General features: G+C 50.4%; 1 protein-coding gene across 3 annotated transcripts in view; it reads right to left on the reverse strand.

The window, feature by feature from the left end:
* PLEKHM2 (pleckstrin homology and RUN domain containing M2) overlaps positions 1 to 23,080 on the reverse strand; it is a 50,272-nt gene extending 27,192 nt beyond the window's left edge. For all 3 annotated transcript variants that reach the window (XR_004070656.3, XM_031011832.3, XM_031011827.3), the window contains exon 1: positions 22,947 to 23,080. Coding sequence is in view for 2 of the 3 variants with exons in the window: in XM_031011832.3 (XP_030867692.2) it covers positions 22,947 to 23,006 (60 nt within the window). In the remaining variant the exon portion in view is untranslated. The remainder of the gene's footprint in view (positions 1 to 22,946) is intronic.
* Positions 23,081 to 24,502: the final 1,422 nt, after the last annotated feature.

The raw sequence follows: 24,502 nt of genomic DNA on the forward strand, positions 1-24,502 counted from the left end.
AGGCAGAAAATCTCAGAATTCGTGGGATTCTAGGGCAGGGTGGCTAGGGGACCACCTCCAAGTTTTGTGTGTAAAGTTTTATTGGAACACAGCCACTGCCATCGGCTCACGTGTCACCTGTGGCTGCTTTTGTGCTATGACGGCAAGTGGAGCAGTGTTTTTAGAAACAGGTCTCACTTTGTTGCCCAGGCTGGAGTGCAGTAGTGCAATCACAGCTCACTGCAGCCTCAACCTACCAGGCTCAGGTGATCCTCCCAGCTCAGCCTCCCAAATAGCTGAGACTACAGGTATGTACCACCACACCTGGCTAATTTTTTTTTTTTTTTTGGTATTTTTTTGTAGAGATGGAATTTTGCTATGTTGTCTAGGCTGGTCTTAAACTCCTGAGCTCAAGTGATCCTCCTGCCTCAGCCTCTCAAATTCTAGGGATTACAGGTATAAGCCATGGTGCCCAGCCCCAAGCCTACACTTTAAGCACTCTTTTTTTTTTGAGACGGAGTCTGTCTCAGAGACCGCATGGCCTGTACAGCCTGAACTATTTAGCACCCGGCTCTTTACAGAAGAAGCATGCTGGCCCTCGGTCTGGAGCCTGGAGCAGAGGTGGCAAGGAATGCACACTTGTGATAGGCTCGGCTGAGGAGCTGCCTCTTGCTCAAAGCTCAGTTCAGCAGTGGCCAGAAGGGGAGGCTCAAGCCATGAAGGGTCACATATTTCAACACACAGTTACTGAGCACCTGCTATGTACATATCAGACACGGTGGCAGAGATAAATTAGTGCAAATGTATAATACGGCATCAGGGAGTAGTAAGTGCTATGAAAAAAATGAAGCAGGGTGTGGAAATCTGTTATAAATACGGAGCCCCCAGAGGGAAAAAAATAAATACAGAAGCTGGGCACAGTGGCTCACGCCTGTAATGCCAGCACTTTGGGAGGCTGAGGCAGGTGGATCACCTGAGGTTAGGAGTTCGAGACCAGCCTGACCAACGTGGTGAAACCCCGTCTCTATCTAAAATACAAAAAATTAGCCAGGCATGGTGGCGCACACCTGTAATCCCAGCTACTCGGGAGGCTGAGGCAGGAGAATCATTTGAACCTGGGAGGCAGAGGTTGCAGTGAGCCGAGATCGTGCCACTGCACTCCAGCCTGGGCAACAAGAGCAAAACTCCAACTCAAAAAATAATAATAAAAACAAACAAACAAACAAATAAGGAGCCAAGAAGATCTCCCTGAGGAAATGGCTATTGTGGCATCCGGGGGGAAAGTATTCCGGTTAGAGGAACAGCAGAGGCAACAGTGAGGAGCCTGGTGTGGCTGGAGCTCAGGGAGTGAGGGGTGAGCAGCATGAGATGAGGTCAAGGAGGCAGCTGAGGGCCGGATCATGCACAGCCACACAGGCCGTGCGAGGGGCTTTGCATTTCATTACCAGTTTGATGGGAAGCTGTTGGCAGGTGAGAACAGGGAAGTACATAACTCGATGTCACTATTACGAAGCTGCTATAGCTTCTTGCTTGTTTTTTGAGACAGGGTCTTGCTCTGTCACCCAGGCTGGAGTGCAATGGCGCGATCTTGGCTCACTGCAGCCTCTGCCTCAATCGATCCTCCCACTTCAACCTCCCGAGTAGCTGGGACTGCAGGTGTGCGACATCACAGCAGGCTAGTTTTTCTGTTTTGTAGAGATGGGGTCTCATCATGTTGCCCAGATTGGTCTTGAACTCCTGGGTCAAGCAATCCACCCACCTCGGCCTCCCAAAGTGCTGGGATTACAGGCGTGAGCCACCATATCCGGCCTTGCCATAGTTTCTGTATGGTGAGCAGACAGACTGTGAAAGGCCAGGGTGGAGGCAGAGGCTGGTTAGGAGGCTAGCAGCCCCGACAATGGGAAAATGGGGGCTGGGAGCTGGCTACAGTGTAGAGGACAGGAGAAGGGGTCAGATGCAGGGTCTGAAGGCAGAGCTGCAGGGATTTAGCAATGGATTAAATGTGGGGCATGAGGGAAAAGGAGGAGCCAGCAACAGTTCTGAGGTATGGTCTGAGCAGGTGAACGGCAGCCGTTTCTGGATCAGGTGGAGTTCAGCTCTGGCATAAGTTCAGAACACCTATCTGACATCTATGTGGAGGCCAGGCACAGTGGCTCACGCTTGTAATCCCAGCGCTTTGGGAGGCCGAGGTGGGTGGATTGCCTGAGCTCAGGAGTTGGAGACCAGCCTGGGCAACGTGGCAAAACCCTTCCTCAGCAAAAATACAAAAAATTAGTCGGACATGATGGCATGATACACTTGTAGTCCCAGCTACTCAGGAGGCTGAAGTAGGAGAATCGCTTGAGTCTGGGAGGTAGAGGTTGCAGTGAGCCAAGATTGCACCACTGCACTCCAACTAGGTGATAGAGTGAGACCCCATCTCAAAAAAAAAAAAAAGATATCTACGTGGAGACATCAAGGACACAGCTGTGGAAATGGATCTGAAGTTCAGGGGGAAGGGGGTGCCGCCAGCCACTGAAAGCCGTGAGTGTGCAGCAGGAGGAGCGTCTGAGTACTGAGCCTCCAGGGCTGCGTTAGACCAGGGGTCCTCACCCACGCAGCCCAACAATGCCCGGGCCCCTTTCCAGACCAATGACATCAGAAACTCTGGAGTCAGGGCACAAGAAGCAGCACTGTAACACTCCAGGTAATCCCGATGCCTGGCCCGGGCTGAGGATCACTGTCTTAGACCACGAAGGCACAGCCAGCGAGGTGGGCAGAAAACGTGGGCAGTATGTGCTCCAGAAGCCCAGTGAGGAAAGTTTCCCAAGGGCAGGTGTGGTCAGTCGCCAGGGTCATGGCAGCAGGGGCCTAAAAGGGAGGTGCTGGGACCATGAGGAAAGCACATGGGCGCAGGGGCAGGGGCAGCAGCCTGATGGGCGCTCATCACGGAGGGCAGGAGCTTGCGTGGATCCCGCATCAGCAAATGAGGCATTTAAACATGACAGTGATGAGGCAGTTGGAACTTGAAACAGCAAATATTTGATGATATTGAGGAAAAGTTATTGTGAATTTTTTGTAATATTGGGTCATGTGACAAAAGAATCCTCATTTTTTAACAATACGTACTGAAATATTTATGGATGTCTGGAAATCTGTTTCAAAATAATAGAGGGCTGGTAGTATAGACTGTCCGGTGATGATACGAGCTGAACATGGGGCTTCGGTATGCCATTCTGCCTATTTTGGGTCAGAAGAGGGGGTGAGGGAAGTGGAAGAACAGAGAGGAAGAGGAAGAAAGGAAGGGAGGGAGGGAGGGACGGAGGGAGTGGAGGAAGAGACAGTAAATACAGAAAATCCCTTTGACCAGTTTTGCCAAAAGAGTGGCAGGAAAAACAGGGTAGAGTAAAGAAATAAAGTCCTTGCCCAGGAAAGACAGGATGGGACCCCTCTGGCCACAAAGGAGAGTCCACAAGCAGGTGGGCCAGTATGCTCCGTGGTGGGAGGATGAAAAAGTTGTCATCAGAAGAAAATTCAAAAGTAAGCAAGGTCAGCTGAGAATGAAGAGAGAGATTCAGATTTAAGGTAATTTTTTAAACATGGTGGTTCCCTAAGGTCCACGGACTCTGAGGCCTCTGTCTCAAAGGCATGTTCCCAGACCATGCTCTAGACCTGCTCAGCAGCTCTCCTGTCCCTGCTGCTGATTTTTCGGTTGTGCTCAGGCACCAGGGCCGGGAAGAGCTAGCTCAGCTCATCCCAGACTCTCCCAAAGCCAGGAGCACGGGGCTCCCAGGCGCTCTGGGAAAGCTGGGCGTCACAAGACTGCTTCGGGGAAGTGTGGGTGGTACACTCCAACAAGCCAAGAAATGCCTGACTCAGAGAATTTTAATCAGGGTGAGTCCCACTCTCTGCTCTGAGCTGCCACAGCCCGGCCTTCTCTGTCCCGTCTCTCTCTGATCTTCATACACCCACAAAACAATTTCTAGTACTATGGTTGATACGAAGAAATCCTTCCAGATTGGTCTCTAATAATTAACTCAAAGGTGGCTGTGAAAGCTGATAAACAGCCAAATGAACATAAGACAGTTCCAAGTGACGTCCTTCCTTTCTCCCTCGTCAGACAAGGTCAAAAAGAGGCTGCAACCCTGCCCAGCCCAAAAGAGGGGCGATCTGGATTCTAACTCTGCTGTCAACTCGCAAGCTATACTAGGGGAGCAGGGGTCACACTTCCCTATTTACAGAGCAGGATAAAAACGCCTGCTCCAACAACAACAGGAGAGGCTGGACAGATGGCTGTAAGCGTGCCTGTTAAACTGCCTGGCCACTGTGGGGCTCCACCGCTGCGCCTGCCCCATCCCTGCTCAGCCACTGCAGACACAGACCTAAGGATACCTAAGAAACCTTGCCCGGCCCGGCCTGGCAGGTACGACTCTCCTGTGATGCCCAGGGAGAAGGCCGCCAGGTAACAGCAGCCTCCCTGTGGGCTCCATGGAGACCAAACGTTATTTACACAACAGTATTTGGAAGAGCCTCAGCAGGACAGGTCTAGGAGGTGGAAATACAAAAACAGAATAGACCCCACCTGAGGGCTGGGCGCTGTGGCTCACGCCTGTAATCCCAGCACTTTGGGAGGCTGAGTCAGTGGGAGTATTGCTTGAAGCCAGAAGTTTGAGACCAGCTGGGCAATATAGCAAGACCCTGTTTCTAGCAACTTTTTTTTTTTTTTTTTTAAGTTAGCTGGGCATGGTGGTGCATACCTGTAGTCCCAGCTACTCGGAAGGCTAAGGCAGGAGGATTGCTTGAGCCCAGGAGCTGGAGGCTGCAATGTGCCATGATCACACCTCTGTACTCCAGCCTGGGCAACAGAGTGAGACCCTGCCTCGAAAAAAAAAAAAAAAAAAAAAGGCTGGGCACGGTGGCTTATGCCTGTAATCCCAGCACTTTGGGAGGCCAAGGCGGAGAGATCACTTGAGGTCAGGAGTTCAAGACCAGCCTAACCAATATGGTGAAACCCCATCTCTACTAAAAATACAAAAATTAGCTGGGCGTGGTGGTGCACATGCCTGTAATCCCAGCTACTTGGGAGGCTGAGGCAAAAGAATTGCTTGAACCTGGGAGGCGGAGGTTACAGTGAGCTGAGATTGTGCCACTGCACTCCAGTCTGGGCAACAGAGCAAGGCTACATCTCAAAAAAAGAAAAAAAAAAAAACCCACCTGAAGAATGGGTGGATTACCACCCACCTCACCTCCAATCACCTCTTTAAGGATTACATCCACGATGGCCACAGCTAAATAAGCCCATCTCAACCTCCGAGCCAGACTGCACTGCAGGGGCCCTCTTGGTCCACTGAGTCCTGGAGGCTGCCCCTCATGTGGCGATGCTGTAGGTACAAGGTGGGTGAGGACGCGTCCCATGGAAAGTGACATGCCACTGCCCACCTTGTGTCTGGGAATTCTACTCACAGCATGGTCAATGGTTGGGCAAACTGCCCCTCTGGTCTCACAGACATTCCTCCCTTACAAGGCAGATCCCCAGGGGAAAGGTGGAGCTCAAGCTACCTGCTGTCATTTACCTTTGGGCGACCCGTCCGTATCAGTGACAGCTGGAGAAGGGCCATGTGGTTGCAACTACTGAATGTCCCTTCAGGGAGGCCACCATAACGACTACCCCCCCGAGCTTGCATCAGCAGTTTGCTCCAGCTTCAGGCGCAGCCTCTTGTGAATGTAAGGGAAGGGCCAGTGCTCGCCATCCATCCCCTCAGAAAGACACAGGGAGCAGAAAATAAACAAACAAGTGAGGCAGGCAGGCTGGGGTCTTTTTTTTTTTCTTTTTTGAGAGGGAGTCTCGCTGTGTCCCCCAGGCTGGAGTGCAGTGGCGCAATCTCGGCTCACTGCAAGCTCCGCCTCCCGGGTTCACACCATTCTCCTGCCTCAGCCTCCCAAGCAGCTGGGACTACAGGCGCCCGCCACCACGTCCAGCTAATTTTTTTGTATTTTTAGTAGAGACTGGGTTTCACTGTGTTAGCCAGGATGGTCACGATCTCCTGACCTCGTGATCCACCTGTCTCGGCCTCCCAAAGTGCTGGGATTACAGGCGTGAGCCACCGTGCCCGGCCAGCTGGGGTATTTTAAGTCTTAGCCAAGCTTCCTAAGACTAATAATGCCTTTTTTTTTTTTTCTTTTTTCTTTTTTTGAGATGGAGTTGTGCTCTTGTTGCCCAGGCTGGAATGCAATGGCACGATCTTGGCTCACTGCAACCTCCACCTCCCAGGTTCAGCCGATTCTCCTGCCTCAGCCTCCCGAGTAGTTGGGATTACAGGCACCTGCCACCATGCCCAGCTAATTTTTTGTATTTTTAGTAGAGATGGGGTTTCACCATATTGGTCAGGCTGGTCTCAAACTCCTGACCTCAGGTGATCCACCTACCTCGGCCTTACCAAGTGCTGGGATTACAGGCGTGAGCCACCGCACCCAGCTAATAACATACCCCCCCCCTTTTTTTTTTTTTTTTTGAGACAGAGTTTCACTCTTGTTGCCCAGGCTGGATTGCTATGGCATGATCTCGGCTCACTGCAACCTCCGCCTCCTGGGTTCGAGCGATTCTCCTGCCTCAGCCTCCTGAGTAGCTGGGATTACAGGCGCCCACCACCAGCATGGCTAATTGTTTTGTATTTTTAGTAGAGACAGGTTTTCACCATCTTGGCCAGGATGGTCTTGAACTCCTGACCTCATGACCTACCTGCCTCGGCCTCCCAAAGTGCTGGGATTACAGGCGTGAGCCACCACGCCTGGCTAATAACACCCCATTTTCATGTGATCCAAGGAATAAATCACTACTGCCAGCAGCACTTCTGTAGAGACTCTCCCCTGTGATCTAAGACAAGGCTGGGTGCCGGCCAGGGCTGAGGAATTTCATTATCGAAGAGCAGAAGAGCCCTTAGAAACCATTTGGTTAGGAAGCAGAGTCTCCTGGGGCCTCCCATTCAGTAAGAATGTCCTGCCCTGTGCAGAAGGGTGTGTGAAGGGAGTTGGAGTTAAGGAGAGGGAGAGGGAGAAGTTATCAGTGAATGAAACTGACTACTGAATGTAATGAAAATCAGAAAAATAATCACTTAGCCACAACCCTCATTTTATAGGCAGGGAGACCGGAGCCCAGGGAGACAGAGGCACTTCCTGCACACCCTAGCTTTGGCCAGCGTCCTACCACTGTATTGCAGAGTCTTGGCCAGGTGTGCTCACACACAAGGGTAGCTACTTCTGGAGCTCCTTCTGCTTCATCCCACCTGGAGATAAAGCAGTTGGGACATCAGCTGCCACCACCCCAGAAGTGCTCATCCCAGCCTGGGTGACAGAGCGAGACCCTGTCTCTAAAAATAAAATAAAATAAATAAATTAAAAAAAAAACTGAGCAGGGCAGAGCAGCAGGGGCCATGGGCCATCCCCAGGGCTTCAGCGATGGGGCTCTGCAGGATTTAGGGGACCACGTCAGGAATGTCCCAGTTGCTTCCCTCCTAGACAACATGAGATGTCAACAGAGGCTTCAGCTGCTGGGTGCCTGCCGCTTCACCAGCCCCAGGGAACTGCAATGCTTCCGATGTACACTGCTAATTTTATTTTTGTTGTTTTTTTTTTGAGATGGGGGCTCACTATGTTGCCCAAGCTGGAGTGCAGTGGCTCATCAGGGGCACAATCATAGTGCACTACAGTCTCGAACTCCTGGGCTCAAGCAATCCTTCCACCTCAGCCTTCCATGTAGCTGGGACTATAGGCGCACACCATCATGCCCAGCCTACTCTCCTAGATTAATATATTTATGTAATATAATAATAGAGATGGAGTCTCACTATATTGCCCAGGCCAGTCTTGAACTCCTGGGCTCAAGCGATCCTCCCACCTTATCATCATAGCCGGCCCACTCTCCTATTTATTTATTTTAATAATAGAGATGTGGTAAAGACACATGCACACGTATGTTTATTGTGGCACTATTCACAATAGCAAAGACTTGGAACCAACCCAAATGTCCATCAATGATAGACTGGATTAAGAAAATGTGGCACATATACACCATGGAATACTATGCAGCCATCAAAAAGGATGAGTTCATGTCCTTTGCAGGGATATGGATGCAGCTGGAAACCATCATTCTGAGCAAACTATTACAAGGACAGAAAACCAAACACTGCATGTTCTCATTCATAGGTGGGAACTGAACAATGAGAACACTTGGACACAGGGCGGGGAACATCACACACTGGGGCCCATTGTGAGGTGGGGGGCAGGGGGAGGCATAGCATTTGGAGAAATACCTAATGTAAATGACGAGTTAATGGGTGCAGCAAACCAACATGGCACATGTACACCTATGTAACAAACCTGCACACCTATGTAACAAACCTGCACATTGTGCACATGTACCCTAGAAATTAAAGTATAAAATAATAATAATAATAACAATAATAAAATAATAGAGATGGGGTCTCACTATATTGCCCAGGCTGGTCTCAAACTCCTGGGCTCAAGTGATCCTCCTGCCTTGGCCTCCTAAAATCCTGGGATTACAGGCATGAGCCACTGCGTCAAGCCTACTCTCCTAATTTTAAAATCCTTCACCTGAGGTTCCACTGCACCATAGCCTGGAAAATATTTCATTCTCAATGGCAATCAAATTATAGTGAATTATAGAGCAAGAGAGCCCAGAAATCACCCCTGCATAAGAACCAATCAGAGATCTTGCAATTCAAAAACAATGAGGCTAGTTGCTTTATATGAAAAATGTTGGCCAGGCACAGCGGCTCACACCTATAATCCCAGCACTCTGAGAGGCTGAGGTGGGCAGATCACCTGAGGTCAGGAGTTCAAGACCAGCCTGGCCAACATGGTGAAACCCTGTCTCTGCTAAATATACAAAAAATTAGCCAGGTGTGGTGGTGCGCACCTGTAATCCCAGCTACTTGGGAGGCTGAGACAGGAGAATCGCTTGAACCCAGGAGGCAGAGGTTACAGTGAGCCAAGATTGCACTATTGCACTCCAGCCTGGGCATCAGAGCAAGACTATGTCAAAAAAAAAAAAAAAAAAAAGAAGAAAAAGAAAGAAAGAAAGAAAAACAAAAATGCTGTTGGCTGGGAGTGGTGGCTCACACCTATTATCCCAGCACTTTGGGAGCCCAAGGCAGGAAGTTCGCTTGAGCCCAGGAGTTCAAGACCAGCCAGGGCAACATAGCAAGACCCCTGTCCCTACAAAATACTAAAACATTAGCCAGGCCTGGTGGCACACACCTATAGTCCCAACTACTTGGGATGATGAGGCGGGAGGATTGCTTTAGCCCAGGAGCTTGAGGTTGCAGGGAGTTATGGTTGTGTACTGCAGCCTGGGTGACAGAGCAAGACCCTGTCTCTAAAAATAAAAAATAAAAATAATATTAAAAAGAAAAATGCTGTCCTTCAACGATGTCTTAGAAGGGCAGTCAATGCCCCTAGCCAGGAAGGGCGTGTGCCCAGACTGGGTGGCATCCTGGGTCTGGTAAAGTCCCCCAACGTGTAGAGCTGTCATAAAGGGTTTATCCACCATGGGACTGCATCGATCTTTAAGCAAGTTTGGTGAAATCAATGCTTCTTAACCATTCATTTGCCACTAAATACAGCAGCTAATTGCACAGGTTTCTTTGCCCACCGCCGAAATTACTGCTCATTAGTCCTTCTGCTGGAGAGCTGGTAGACTCTCTGCTTTACTGGTAGCTCTACTGAAAGATATGCAGGGGGTGACCAGCCTGGGCAACATGGCGAGACCCTGTCTCTACTAAATGTACAAAAAAAAAAAAAATTAGCTGGGCATGGTGGCATACACCTGTAGTCCCAGCTACTCGGTAGGCAGAGGCTGCAGTAGCGGTGATGGCACCACTGCATCCCAGTCTGGGTGACAGAGTGAGACCCTGTCTCAAGAAAAAGAAAGACATGTAGGGGGAAAGCTGGAAAAAAGCAGGTACTTGAATTATCTGTGCATTTCATTTTTCTGTGGATTTCATTTTTCTGTGCTTTCTTTGTGGTGTAGGAAAAATGACAGCTGAAAGTGACTAGCCTACTTGGGCACAGATCTCTAGCATAATTGACAGAACATGGTTTCCAAAAGCAGCTAAATGCTTCCTCTTCCCAGAAGGGGAGTGTGCAAGCCTCAAGGTACTATGATTCCTCTGGCTCAGAACTCAGCACAGGGATTGACTTCTTACGGAGGGACCGAGGACTCCTCTTAAGATGGGGAGAAAACTGCTAAGAGGTTCTGCCAAGGGGCTCCTCAGCGAACACCAGAGACCTAGAAGCCAGCCAATGGCCTGAAAAACAGAGTGCATGTGATTCTACTCCATTCTTCTACTGCTGGGACGGAAGCAGGAGCTGGCAGACACCCTGAGCTCGGTTTTCTGAGCTCTGCACGCTCAGTGTTGTGTGTGGCACTGGCGGAGGAGAAGGGAGTTTTTCAAAGCCTCATTTTAACCAGGCTTTCAAAGCACAGAAGCTTCAGCTGGCGTGTTCATCTTTCACTTCCCTTTTCCTCTCCTGTGCCTACACCACCACCTCATGAGTGCCTCCCCCACCCAGACAACCCAAGTATGGCCAAGGGAAATGCTCACCCTGTCACTGTCTAAATCACAATGTTAGGCTGGGGGATCCTGGGGGGACCCTTGCTGCCATTCCAAGGCCTGTGCAATACAGTCAGATATTCTACAGGCTGAAAACGTAAATACAAGGCTAGAAAGCATGATGGACCTTCCTGGATTACAAATCCATAATGGATAGTAAAGGACATTAGGGAGGACTTGGGGTGTACACCTATCCCACTGCAATTTGTTTGATGTCTGTCTCCTCTTCCAGAATGTCTGCCCCACGGGGGAAGGAGCTTGGTAGGATTTGCTCACTGTTGATTCCTATGACGAGAAGAGTGCTCAGCACATAATACTCACTCAACAAATATTTGTGCCCAGGCGCGGTGGCTCATGCCTGTAATCCCAACACTTTGGGAGGCCGAGGCGGGCAGATCACCTGAGGTCAGGAGTTCAAGACCAGCCTGACCAATATGATGAAACCCCATCTCTACTAAAAATACAAAAATTAGCCGGGCGTGGTGGCGGGCGCCTATAATCCCAGCTACTCGGGAGGCTGAGACAGGAGAATTGCTTGAACCCGGGAGGCGGAGGTTGCAGTGAGCCAAGATTGCGCCACTGTATTCCAAGCCTGGGCAAGAAGAGCAAAACTCCGTCTCAAAACAAAACAATAAAAACAAATATTTGTTAGATGGTTTTATGGAGGACTGGCCCCCAGACTGACCCATGGGGACGTGTTATCTGTTACTTCAAGACCAACACCATGGAGAAGGAAAAGGGTCAGAGAAATGGGAAAGAGCAAGACCCAGAAAATGGTTCGAATCCCAGCCCTGCTCCTTGTGAGCTTAATAACCTCTGGCGGTTCACTTCTCTAAACTCCATTCCCTCATGTGTTAAACAGGCATCGGGTGGGTGTGGTGGCTCATGCCTGTAATCCCAGCACTTTGGGAAGCCAAGGTGGAGAATGGCTTGAGCCCAGAAGTTTCAGAGCAGCCTAGGCGACATGGCAAAACTCCATCTCTACAAAAAAAAAAAAAATAGAAAAAATTAGTTGGATGTGGTGGTGCACACCTGTAGTACCAGCTATTCAGGAGGGCTGAGGTAGGAGGATTACTTGATCCTGGGAGGTAGAGGCTGCAGTGAGCCGAGATCACACCACTGCACTCCACCCTGGGTGACAGAGCAAGACCCTGTCTCAAAAAACAAACCCCAAGGCCAGGTGCGGTGGCTCACACCTGTAATCCCAGCACTTTGGGAGGCTGAGGCGGGCAGATCACCTGAGTTGGAGACCAGCCTGGCCAACATGGTGAAACCCCATCACTACTAAAAATACAAAAATTAGCCAGGCGTGGTGATGGGCATCTGTAATCCCAGCTACTTGGGAGGCTGAGGCAGGAGAATCATTTGAACCTGGGAGGCAGAGGTTGCACTGAGCTGAGATGGCGCCACTGTACTCCAGCCTGGTGACAGAGCGAAACTCTGTCCAAAAAAACCCCAAAAAACCCAAAGTGCCCCGACATCATGGGCCACTGACCCAGGAAACACATGTAAACATGCCAACTGTAGGGCCTGGCATGTAACAGGTGCCGAATAAACTAAATGTTAAGGATTTATGTGGTTTTATTACTCCCCTTCCTCTCAACATGTTCAGGACTCTCATGCCTCAGCAGTCTGTGAACACCAAAAACAACTTGGAGCAAAAGTGTGAACAATGAAGGTTGATTACCCTCAAAAATTAAGTTTGGAGATTTTTGTGTATTTCAAGCACGCATCAGTTCCTTCCTTGTACTCACATAATATTGGGTTTCTCAGAATCTGTTAGTTCCAACTGTTAAATACAGTTATCTGGGGAGGAAGGGAATTATAAGAAACTAATACCTTCTTCCTTATGTATTTGTGCAATGTTTGTAGACACTTACAGCAAAGGAGGAAAAGATAAATTACAAGTACACAGCATGAGGCCAGGTGCGGTGGCTCATGCCTATAAGCCCAGGACTTTGGGAGGCCAAGGCAGGTGGATCACTTGAGGTCAGAAGTTCAAGACCAGCCTGGCCAATATGATGAAACCCCGTCTCTACTAAAAATACAAAAACTAGCCCAACATGGTGGTGCCTGCCTGTAATCCCAGCTACTTGGGAGGCTGAGGCAGGAGAATCACTTGAACCCAGGAGGTGAAGGTTGCAGTGAGCAGAGATCATGCCACTGCCCTCCAGCCTGGGCAACAGAGTGAGACTCTGTCTCAAAAAACAAAAAACAAAACAAAACAAAATACACAGCATGGAGGAGAATATCTGTGTAGAGGGCCACCTGCTTCACTGGCAAGAGGTTAGGAGAAGCTCTCAGGACCCTGGATGGTTTCAATAACTGATAGATCAATGGCCTAAACTTTAATCTCCCACGGAAAGGACTCTCCCAGAAATCATCCTTATTCACCTGCCTCAAATGGAAGTTGAGCAACACCAAGGAGGATAGGGCTGGAAAGGAGACTTCACCCAAACCAACCGGCCCTGCTGCCTGGTTTAGACCCTCAAGGAGGAGAGCTCGGGGCCCAGAGTTGCTCATTCTCTATTGCATGGCAGTTCCCAGATCCCAGGCTGAGAAACCTGTTTTTTTGTTTGTTTGTTTGTTTTTTGTGTTTTTTTTGAGATGGAGTCTCGCTCTGTCGCTCAGGCTAGAGTGCAATGGCGCAATCTTGGCTCACTGCAACCTCCACCTCCTGGGTTCAAGCGATTCTCCTGTCTCAGCCTCCTGAGATGGGATTACATGCATGCACCACCATGCCCAGTTAATTTTTGTATTTTTAGTAGAGACGGGGTTTCACCATGTTGGTCAAGCTGGTCTCGAACTCCTGATCTCGTGATCAGCCCGCCTGGGTCTCCCAAAGTGCTGGGATTACAGACATGAGCCACCACACCTGGCCAAGAAACCTGTTTTATCAGCAGAGGTGGCAACCCAGAGAGCTTTCTGTCATGAGAAAAGCTCTATTGCTTCCGTTGGACAGAAGGGCACTGCCAGCTCCAGCAGCAACACACTCCTGCCATGGTGGTGAATCCTGATGCCTGAGATGGGCACTGGAGACTCCTGAAGTAGGAATGACCCAGCCAGGAGCCCCACAATCCCTGCAAATGCCAACCTTCTTCTTCCCATAACTGTCACGAACTGAACACCAGCTCTTGCCTTTCCACATTAAGGCTTGTGTGGACCACTCTGCCTCTTACTCAATGTTTCCAGACCTAACATTTGTGTCAGCTGGCAGCAGAATTTTAGTTTTGCTGGGAATTTCTTTTCACACTGGGCTCCAGCTGGATGAGCTCTGAGGGAGACCACTGCTCCATCTGAAGCTCCGGAGTGTTAGCCGTAATGGCAGAATGACCACAGACAGTCAGCCCCGTCTGAACAGCCTGTTGCTGCCAGATGGTGACCTGTTTCTGTTAAACCCCAGTGAGTTTCTGCCTGGCCTCAAATCATCACACAGGGCCTTTCAATCTGGATAGGCCTAAGCCATAGCCAAACCATGGAGAGAGCGAGCCCAGGTTGTTCTGTGATGGGATGGAAAGGACCACACAGTGTCACAAGGTTTCCAACAGAAACCTGACGTCAGAGAAGCATTTCGTAAAAGGAGAACCATATCTTAAAAGTGAACGGGCATGGGTCCGGGTGAGATGGCTCACGCCTGTAATCCCAGCACTTTGGGAGGCCAAGGCGGGTGGATCACTTGAGACCAGGAGTTCAAGACCAGCCTGACCAACATGGTGAAACCCCATCTCTACTAAAAATACACAAATTAGCCAGGTGTGGTGGTGGGCAACTGTAATCCTAGCTACTCAGGAGGCTGAGGCAGGAGAATCTCTTGAACCCAGGAGGTGGAGGTTGCAGTGAGCCGAGATCGCGCCACTGCCCTACAGCCTGGGCAATGGAGAGAGACTTTGTCTCAAAAAAAAAAAAAAAAGTGTGGCTAGGCGCGGTGGCTCACGCCTATAATCCCAGCACTTTGGGAGGCCAAGGCAGGTGGATCACTTGAGGTCAGGAGTTGAAGACCAGCCTGACCAACATGGTGAAACCCCATCTCTACTAAAAATACAAAATTATCTGGGCATGGTGGTGCATGCCTATAATCCCAGCTACTTGGGAGGCTGAGGCAGGAGAATCACTTGAACCAGGGAGGAGGTTGCAGTGAGCCGAGATCGTGCCACCGTGCTCCAGCCTGAGTAACAAGAGCAAAACTCCATTAAAAAAAGAAAAAGTGAATGGGGCATGGACACAGTGGCTTGCACCTGTAACCCCACACTTTGGGAGGATGAAGTGAGAGGAAGGCTTGAGGCCAGGAGTTCAAGACCAGCCTTAGCAACACAGGGAGACCCGGTCTCTACAAAAAAACCAAAAAACAAAAAAAGTGAACGGGCAGGGCTCAGAAAAAGCAGTTATCACTTCTCCACTAGTATCTACTCCTGAGCCTGGGTGGAGTTACTCATGGGGTCAGGATCCCTCTGTGCACGACATGGTTTCCGGGTTAGGGACCTTCAGGTCCCTCCCCGCCCTCACCAGACAGCCTTTACTCTAGGAGAGAGGAAAGAAGGGAAATAGCTACTGAGAATTTAGGAAAAGGAGGAAGAGGAGCAGGCAGAAGGCACACTGACCCTTAACACTTCAGTTTGTAACGTGTGTGTAGATACTATTTTATGTAAATCTTTGTCCTGGTGACTCAGGTCCTTAGGGATTTTGAGAACATTTAAAACTCTTATGAGTTTTTCTGTAAAGCCACAGAGAACAAAACTATTGATCTAAACCAAATAGTCAATACAATTTTTACATCTACCTACCTACCAGTCCCTCTCCAGGAATGAGCTACCCCAGCTAATTTTTTTTTTCCCCCACCGAGACAGGGTCTCACTCTGTCACCCAGGCTGGAGTATAATGGCATGATCCTGGCTCACTGCAGCCTCGAACTTCTGGGCTCAAGTGACCCTCCTGCCTCAGCCTCCTGAGTAGCTGGGACTATAGGCATGTGCCACCATGTCCGCCTAATTTTTTATTTTTATTTGTGTAGACACAGGGTCTCATTATGTTGCACAGGCTGGTCTTGAATTCCTGGACTCAAGTGATCCTCCCACCTCAGCCCCCCCAAAGTGCTGGGATTATAGTTGTGAGCCATTATGCCCACCGCCTCGCCTCCCCGCCCCCAGCTAATTTTTTTGTACTTGCAGATCTAACCTATCTCAGGAGTAGAAAAATGAGAAAAAGTTCACCATGCAAGGCAGCCTTTTCAACTGCACAGACAGGCTGGGCTGAACAACAGCTGTGGCTCATTCACCAGCGCCAGTAAATCCCGATCCCGACTGGGGACTGGGAGACTCCTGCTCAAGGCAGTGTGCCTGGCCAGAAATAGAACTTCACTCAGAGCCGACGCCGGTGGGGCACTGTCTGCCCAAACCGAAGTGGGTGGGAGACTGAGGCGAGAGAAGGTTGTCAGGACCCAGGAACTGAGCGATGGTTACCCTATTACAATTCATTTATCCCTTTTAAAGGGTAGGAGAACAGGGGCAATTACTTTTCATTTTATGTACTTCTGAGCTATTTGTGTGTTTTTAAAAACAACTATTTTCTTAGAATAATTTTACGGCCAAGTGCAGTGGCTCATGCCTGTAATCTTAGCACTTAGCAGGCCGAGGTGGGAGGATCACCTGAGCTCAGGAGTTTGAGACCAACCTAGGCAACATAGTGAGACCTTGTCTCCACACTAAAATATTAAAAATTAGCTGGATGTGGTGGCATACGTTTGTAGTCCCAGCTACTCAGGTGGCTGAGGCGGGAGAATCGCTTGATCCCAGGAGTTGAAGGCTACAGTGAGCCATGATGGTGCCACTGTACTCCAGCCTGGGCCACAGAGTGAAACCCTGTCTCAAACAAACACACACACAAAAAGAATCATTTTTCATTCTCTTATCCTACTCAGTGTCCCTTGCAGGATGCAATGTCATTGCCTTAGGGAATCTTCCCTGATCGTCTCCAAAGCAAACCTCCCTGCCAATTCTTTATCACATTGCTTTAATGCCTTCATAATGCTTACCATGATCTGAAATCATCTCTGTATTTGTCTACGAATTTATCACCTTCTTTTTCTTCTAGAATGTCAGCTCCATGAGGGCAGATACTCATCTGCCTGTTCATAAGAACCTTCCTAGGGCTTATGATGGTGAGGTTCTAGGGAAGGTGCTTACTAAATAGTTTTGAATAACTGAATACAGGGACACATGATGGGATTTACAAGTGTCCACGTTCACTCCACAAGCCTAATGTGCAAAAACACAGCTACAATAGAGATTTGGTTAACTATAGGACTGGTGCACCAACCTCTCTGGAAGTAATCCCTGGCCTACCTTGGCAAGGACTTTTTCATATGAACACATGCATCGTATGTGAACTACTGCCTGTGGGCTAAAACCAGCCTGATACCTATTTTTGTAAATAAAGTTTTATTGGAACAAAGCCACACTCATACACATTTGGTTGCTTTTGAGCAGAACTGAGCAGTTTCAACAAAGACTATACGGCCAGAAAATATTTACCATGTGGCCTTTTAAGAAAAAGTTGGAGCTTGAAGAAACAGCAGTATAGTATAAGACTCTCACTGAAGCCGGAGGCAGTGGCTCATGACTGTACTTTGGGAGGCCAAGGTGGGTGTATTACTGGAAACCAGGAGTTTGAGACCAGCCTGGCCAACATGGTGAAACCCTGTCTCTACTAAAAATACAAAAATTAGCAGGGCGTGGTGGTCTGTGCCCGTAATCCCAGCTACTTGGAGGTTGAGGCACGAGAATTGCTTGAACCCAGGAGAAGGGTGTTGCAGTGAGCCAAGATCATGCCACTGCACTCCAATCTGGGTGACAGAGCAAGACTGTCTCAAAAAAAAAAAAAAAAAAAAAAAAAACCTCGGCTGGGCACGGTGGCTCACACCTGTAATCCCAGCACTTTGGGAGGCCAAAGCGGGCAGATCACCTGAGGTAGGGAGTTTGAGGCCAGCCTGGCCAACATGGCGAAACCCTGTCTCTACTAAAAATACAAAATTAGCTGGGCATAGTGGCTCATGCCTGTAATCCCAGCTACTTGGGAGACTGAGGCTCGAGAATCACTTGAACTTGGGAGGCGGAGGTTGCAGTGAGCTGAGATCGCACCACTGCACTCCAGCCTGGGCAACAAGAGCGAAATTCTGTCTCAAAAACAAAAACACAAAAAACACCACCACTCACTGAAGACTGCACAAGGGTGATCTGCAGAGTCCACAGAGACGCTTGCAAGTAGTAATGGCGGCTTTTATTTAGGCCTGACTGTAAGCAAGGTATTGTGCTAAGTGCTGTAAGTGTGTTCTCTCATATAATTGAATTATCATTATAGCATTAGTAGTAGGTTCTCACTGCTGATGCGAACAGTGGTCCAGTCATCTGCCACGATCGAGATGGTCAGTTACAAACCCAGACCCAAGTCTGCATACTGCTGAAGCCTGCGTTTGTGTCCACTAGGCTACATGGCTTCCACAGAAAGCACCTTCCAGCCGCATCTTGCAGAACCCTTGGCAATCTTAAGACAGGTCCCTCTTAAGACAGGTCACGCCTGTCCTCGGAAGACCATCTGGAAGGCCCCACTTCCTTGGGGATGCCTAGGCTGTTTCTTCTGTCTTGAATGCCTGCTTCTTCTCTTTCTCTGAACTCTACCAGTATTTCTTTTTTTCTTTTTTTTTTTTTTTGAGACGGAGTTTCACTCTTTTTGCCCAGGCTGTAGTGCAATGGTGCCACAACTCACCACAACCTCCGCCTCCCGAGTTTAAGCGATTCTCCTGCCTCAGCCTCCCGAGTAGCTGGGATTACAGGTATGCACCACCACGCCTAGCTCATTTTGTATTTTTAATAGAGATGGGGTTTCTCGATGTTGGTCAGGCCGGTCTCGATCTCCTGACCTCAGGTGATCCACCCACCTCGGCCTCCCAAAGTGTTGGGGTTACAGGCATGAGCCACCGCGCCTGGCCAGGAGGTTGCTTCTTATGGCATATAGTCTTTCCTCATTCTGCAGGCATATGCAGCAGACACACCTGCTCCTCAAAAACAGAACTTGGGAAAATCACTGCCTGCCTTCCCTCCCCTGGAGAAGATGTTATTTATTAGAACCACATGCTGATTCAAAAATGCCAACGCTGTCGTTGACTTGGACATTTCTCTTTAACAAATCGGCAACCACAGGCTTTACTGGCAGCATCTGGGATGTTTCTGCTACTAGCTCCCTTTCTAGAATTGAATATGAATTGAATTTGCTATTGTTATCATTTCCTTTTTTTTTTTTTTTTGAGACAGAGTCTCCCTCTGTCACCCACGCTGGAGTGCAATGGCGCGATCTCAGTTCACTGCAACCTCCACCTCTCGGGTCAAGTGCTTCCCTGCCTCAGCCTCCCAAGTAGCTGGGACTACAGGCACGCGCCATCACACCCGGCTAATTTCTGTATTTTTGGTAGAGATGGGGTTTCACCATGTTGGCAAGGCTGGTCTTGAACTTCTGGCCTCAAGTTATCCATCCACCTTGGCCTCCCAAAGTGCTGGGATTACAGGCGTGAGCCACCATGCCTGGCCTATTGTTATCATTTTCATTTAATCATGTTAATTATTAAACTCTCCAGTTCTCTCTCACCCTCAGGAATTCTGTGTCCATATCAGAACACAGGTTGCCTTGGATTCAGATGGATTAACAGCTGTTTCACCTGTCTAGTGTTATAATGGGTATTCACCATCACAAAATCTAAGTGTGAAAATAGTTGAACTCAACAATACTCCTTGGGGATAGTGGTTGCTTTGAGGGTGTAGTTTCTGGGAGGGGAACGAGGGGCCCTCTGGGATAATGGTCATGTTCTGTTTCTTGGTCAGGGTGCTGGATATGCAGGTGTTTTCACTTTGTGAGAACTCATTAAGCTGTCCGCTCAGGACCTGTGCACTTTCCTGTAGGCATGCTTCATTTTCATAAAAAGTTCTAAAGTACTCTTTGCAAATACAGAAATACACAATGGATCTTTCCTTGCAGAAAGACGCATCTCATTTTCTTCATGTAAAATCCTTATAAAATGACCAGTAAGACCATTTACTGGTGGTAGGATGCAAGAAAAAAGGCAAAGCAACTCTCAAGGTGCTATATAACACATTTAGGTGAGACTGGCATTCAAGGACAAATCTGACCCTAAGACTGCTGTCCTCAATGTCTACTGCTGTAGCGAAACTAACAGGTTCCTAGTAAAGCAGACACTCTGATTCAGAAAACCAAATGTAATTTATGATGCAAGAATCACATCGCAGTTGTCTCAAACAAACACACAAAGGAAGTGGCTACCAAGAACAAATGGTGTTGTAGAACGACCTTTAGGTGGTGAGGCAGTTGAGCCATCTTCAAGCCTTGTAAAATTGAGGAATAGGCTCTTGCACAAAGAAAAAAGCTACCAGTTAAGACTGGGCCAGGATCCATGCTAAACACTCTACATGTTTATTAAAACTTCACCATGCCTGTAATCCCAGCACTTTGGGAGGCCGAGGTGAGCGGATCATGAGGTCAGGAGATTGAGACCATCCTGGCTAACACGGTAAAACCCCGTCTCTACTAAAAATACAAAAAAATTAGCCGGGCATAGTGGCGGGCGCCTGTAACCAGCTACTCGGGAGGCTGAGGCAGGAGAATGGCGTGAACCTGAGAGACGGAGCTTGCAGTGAGCTGAGATCACGCCACTGCACTCCAGCCTGGGTGACAGAGCAAGACTCCATCTCAAAAAAAAAAAACCAAAAAACAAAAACCAAAAAACAAACAAACAAAATCTTCACAACACAGCCTGACCAATATGGCGAAATCCCATCTCTACAAAAAATACAAAAACTAGTCGGGCACGGTGGCTCACGCCTGTAATCCCAGCACTTCGGGAGGCCAAGGCAGGCAGATCACTTGAGGTCAGGAGTTCAAGACCAGCCTGGCCAACATGGGGAAACCCCATCTCCACTAAAAATACAAAAATTAGACGCTGGGAGCCGTGGCTCACGCCTGTAATCCCAGAACTTTGGGAGGACGAAGCGGGCAGATCACAAGGTGAGGAGATCGAGACCATCCTGGTTAACATGGTGAAACCCCGTCTCTACTAAAAATACAAAAAAATTAGCCAGGCGTGGTGGCCGGCGCTTGTAGTCCCAGCTACTTGGGAGGCTGAGGCAGGAGAATAGTGTGAACCCATGAGGCGGAGCTTGCAGTGAGTGGAGATCGGGCCACTGCATTCTAGCCTGGGCGACAGAGCGAGACTCCGTCTCAAAAAAAAAACCCAAAAAACAAAAATTAGCCAGGTGTGGTGGCGCACACCTGTAATCCCAGCTACTCGAGAGGCCGAGGCAGAAGAATCGCTTGAACCTGGGAGGTGGAGGTTGCAGTGAGCCGAGATCACGCCACTGCCCTCCAGCCCAGGCAACAGAGCAAGACTCTGTCTCAAAAACAAACAACAACAACAACAACAAAAAAAAACACTCCACAACAACCCTAATTTTATCCCTGCTTTACGGATGAAGAAACTGGGCATGGAGAGGTTAATAAGCCTGACCAAGGTTACAGGGTTATTAATTTGGCAGGGCGGGGATTCAATCAGGCAGCTGGACTCCAGAATCCATGCTCCTAACAATGATGCTGGCCATGGCTTTGGTTGTGATACACCCAGGGATGGGTTTGCAGTTTCTAGTGTGACATTTTCTGGGGTGCATTCCAGCTCAATAAGTGTCCTTGTCCAAACACCTACAATTATATGCACCTCAACAAACACACCTAACTCATAAGTGACAGCCTGACTTACAAAGTGAATCTCTGCCTTCAAAAGACTCATGCTTATACATGTGACAGCGTGCCCCATGTCTACTGCCTCTCCATCATGGACTTTCTCCATTCATTTGTTTGAAATCCAAAGACAAATGCCGGGCCTACCTAAAGCCACAATCAGCCCAGATTAGATTAGAAAGGTCACCTGTGTTCCTTTCGCTTCCATTAGGAAAGAGGTATTGCTTCTCAACAAAGTATTTGCTCATCCTGCTCTCCTTGAGTAAGCAAAAACCATACCCCATTACATTAGCAAAGCTCAGTAAAACTATGTAAAACTCTTGTTGGATCTCTGCAATGTTACTTTAGCTGTGCTTTTAGAGGAATGTTTTCAGTAAGGGCAATTCGAGAATCTATTTTCTTTTTAAGTCACATTTATCTTTATGAAAGGTAAAATAGCTTGCCTGTGTTGCTTTTGAGGAATCTCAGTGGGAAAACAGACAATTATTTAAATATGATGGTTGATCTAATTAATTCTATTCATTTTGCTTCTTCAAGTAAAATAAGCTGCTGAGTCCCTCACCCAAGCCATTTTCTTTCTCTTTTTTCTTTCTTTTTTTTTTTTTTTTTTTCAGTTTCTGAGACTATCTGGTGAGCCAGGAATTCAAATTACACAAACACACACACAGAGAGGGAGAGAGAGAGAAAAATCCATTCTGATTTGGCCATTTAGGTTTTCAGTGAATATGGATTCTTTTAAATTTATTATTATTATTTTATTTTTATATCCAGCCCAAAAACGTCAGAATATGGATTCTACCTTCTAGCACGGACCCTTTTGCGGATATGCCAACTTCATCACAAATACATGCCCTTGACAGGTATGTACTCATTTCTATCTGGAATTGGGACAGTGATGTTTACTGCGGCAAGCCCCACAGCAAGGTGTCTGTGGTGTCACCCGGTTCCCCGGATCAGCATCCAAAATGCAATCCCCATGTACTTCAGGTTCTTATAATCAAAGCCCCTAGTGAACCTCTTCAAAGCTACCATCCTTGAGCAAGATTGTTCAGGGGACTTCCCAGGAGCAGAGGCAATGTCGCCGGGACCCAGGCCATGGGAAAGTGAAGTTGCTTATCACTGGCCTCCACCCTGACTGCCAGACCCTGGGCGACGCCAGCCTGGCGGGGGGACCCGGGGATGCAGCGGATTCCGCAGGAGGCTGCATGGGGTTCCTTCAGGAGCTCCCGGGGGCGCCGCTGCCCCAGTGGGGGACCGGAGGGTCGCTGACCCCTCTCAGGGAGGGCAGGGCCCCGGGCTAGGTTTGGGGAAGCTCCGAGGATGCTGACCTCAACTTTGTTCTTTAAAAATAGCTCCGAGGCCGCGGCGCTCACGTGAGCGGCGCCGCTTCCCCTCTACCGGCCCGGGGCTCCCGGCCGCTCGTCGCCCCCCGGGTCGCGGAGGGGAAGGGCGGGGGGCCCGAGTCCCTGCGGCAGCAGGGTCGCCGGCCCGGGCGAGCGCCGCCGGAGGGCGTGGGGGGCGCGGCGAGGAAGGGGCCCCGGCCGGGAGGGAGGCCGTGCTCACCTTCTTCACCGACAGCGAGATGTTCTCCAGGATCCGGTCCTTCACCTCCCCCGGCTCCATGGCGCTGCCACCGTCGCCGCCACCGCCGCCGCCGCCGCCGCCGCCGCCGCCCCGCCGCCGCTTCCCGCGCCGGGGGCCGGGGGCCGCCGCCAACCGCTGCCGCCGGCCGTACGGGGGCTCCGTCGTGCCGGCCGCGGGGCCCGGCGCCCGCCGCCCGGCCCTCGCCTCGCCTGGGCCCTCGCTCCACCGCGGCCCGGCGGCTCCGTAGCGCGGCCGGCGGGGAAGGAGGCCGCGGGCTGTGCGCCGCGGCGGCGGCGGCGGCAGGAACTGATGTCAGGCGGGGCGGCGCCAGGGCCCGCCTGCGCCTGGGGACTCCGGGGACCCGGAGACCCGCACAGACCCTTGGCCGCGGCCCTCCCCAGAGACCCCGAGACCCGCCCCCAGCCCTCCTCAAGCCACAGACTCTCCCCGGCACCCCAGAGACACCCTCAGACCCCAGGGACTCCGGACACCCCGACCCCGCCTGCCAGAGACCCCCACAGACCCTGGGACCCCGGCCCTCCTCGGAGACCCTCCCCCAGGCCTCGTCAGCCCACAGATTCCCTCAGGGATCCCAGAGACACCCTCAGACCCCAGGGACTCCGGAGACCCCGACTCCGCCTGCCCGGGACACCGGCCCTCCTCAGAGACCCTGGAGACCCTCCCCCTCCGCCCTCAGGCCATAGACTCCCCCCTGGGACCTCAGAGACACCCTCAGACTCCAGGGACTCCGGAGACCCCAACCCCACCTGCTGGGGACCCCCACAGACCCTGGGCCCCCAGCCCTCCTCAGAGACCCCCAAAGACCCCGAGGCACTGGCCCTCCCCAGAGACCCCGAGACCCTCCCCACAGCCCTCCTCAGCCCACAGGATCCCCCCACAAAACCCCAGAGACTCCCATAGGCCCCAAGGACTCTGGAGACTCCGACCCCACAGGCCAGAGACCCCCACAGACCCTGAGACCCCGGCCCTCCTCAGAGACTCGAGACACCCACAGACCCTGGGCCCCCTCCCGCCGGCCCTCTTTAGTCCACAGACCCCTCCTTGGAGACCCCAGTGCACCCCACTAACTCTGGCCAGGGACCCCAAGACCCTCTCAGCCCGCAAGCCCCACTGATCTTCCTCCCCTTCCTTAGCCCACCCATCCCCTCAATGTGCAGACCCAGGCCCCCTGGCTTTGGCAGCCTGGAGGACCCAGCACCCCCACCGGGTCAGCCTAGACTCCAGCCCCCAGCCCTAGACCCTCCCTGGCCCCCCTGGCCCTCCCCAGCCTCCCCTCCTCAGTGCCTCACCCTCAAGGCGCAGTCCTACATTTGAGGTCCCTGGTGCTCCTCCCCACCCCCAAAACACACCCTCCTCACCTTCAGCCCCAACGCCCCATTCCCACTCCTTATCCTTATCCCTCTTCTTCAGCCCCACGTATCCCAAGGGCCTCAACTCCCTCAGCCCCTGAAACCCACCGTAACAACTCTCTTCCCACACACCCTCCTCAAATCCACCATCTCATAAAGCCCCTG

Source organism: Gorilla gorilla, chromosome 1 (genome assembly GCF_029281585.2).
Source record: "Gorilla gorilla gorilla isolate KB3781 chromosome 1, NHGRI_mGorGor1-v2.1_pri, whole genome shotgun sequence".
Taxonomy (NCBI): domain Eukaryota; kingdom Metazoa; phylum Chordata; class Mammalia; order Primates; family Hominidae; genus Gorilla; species Gorilla gorilla.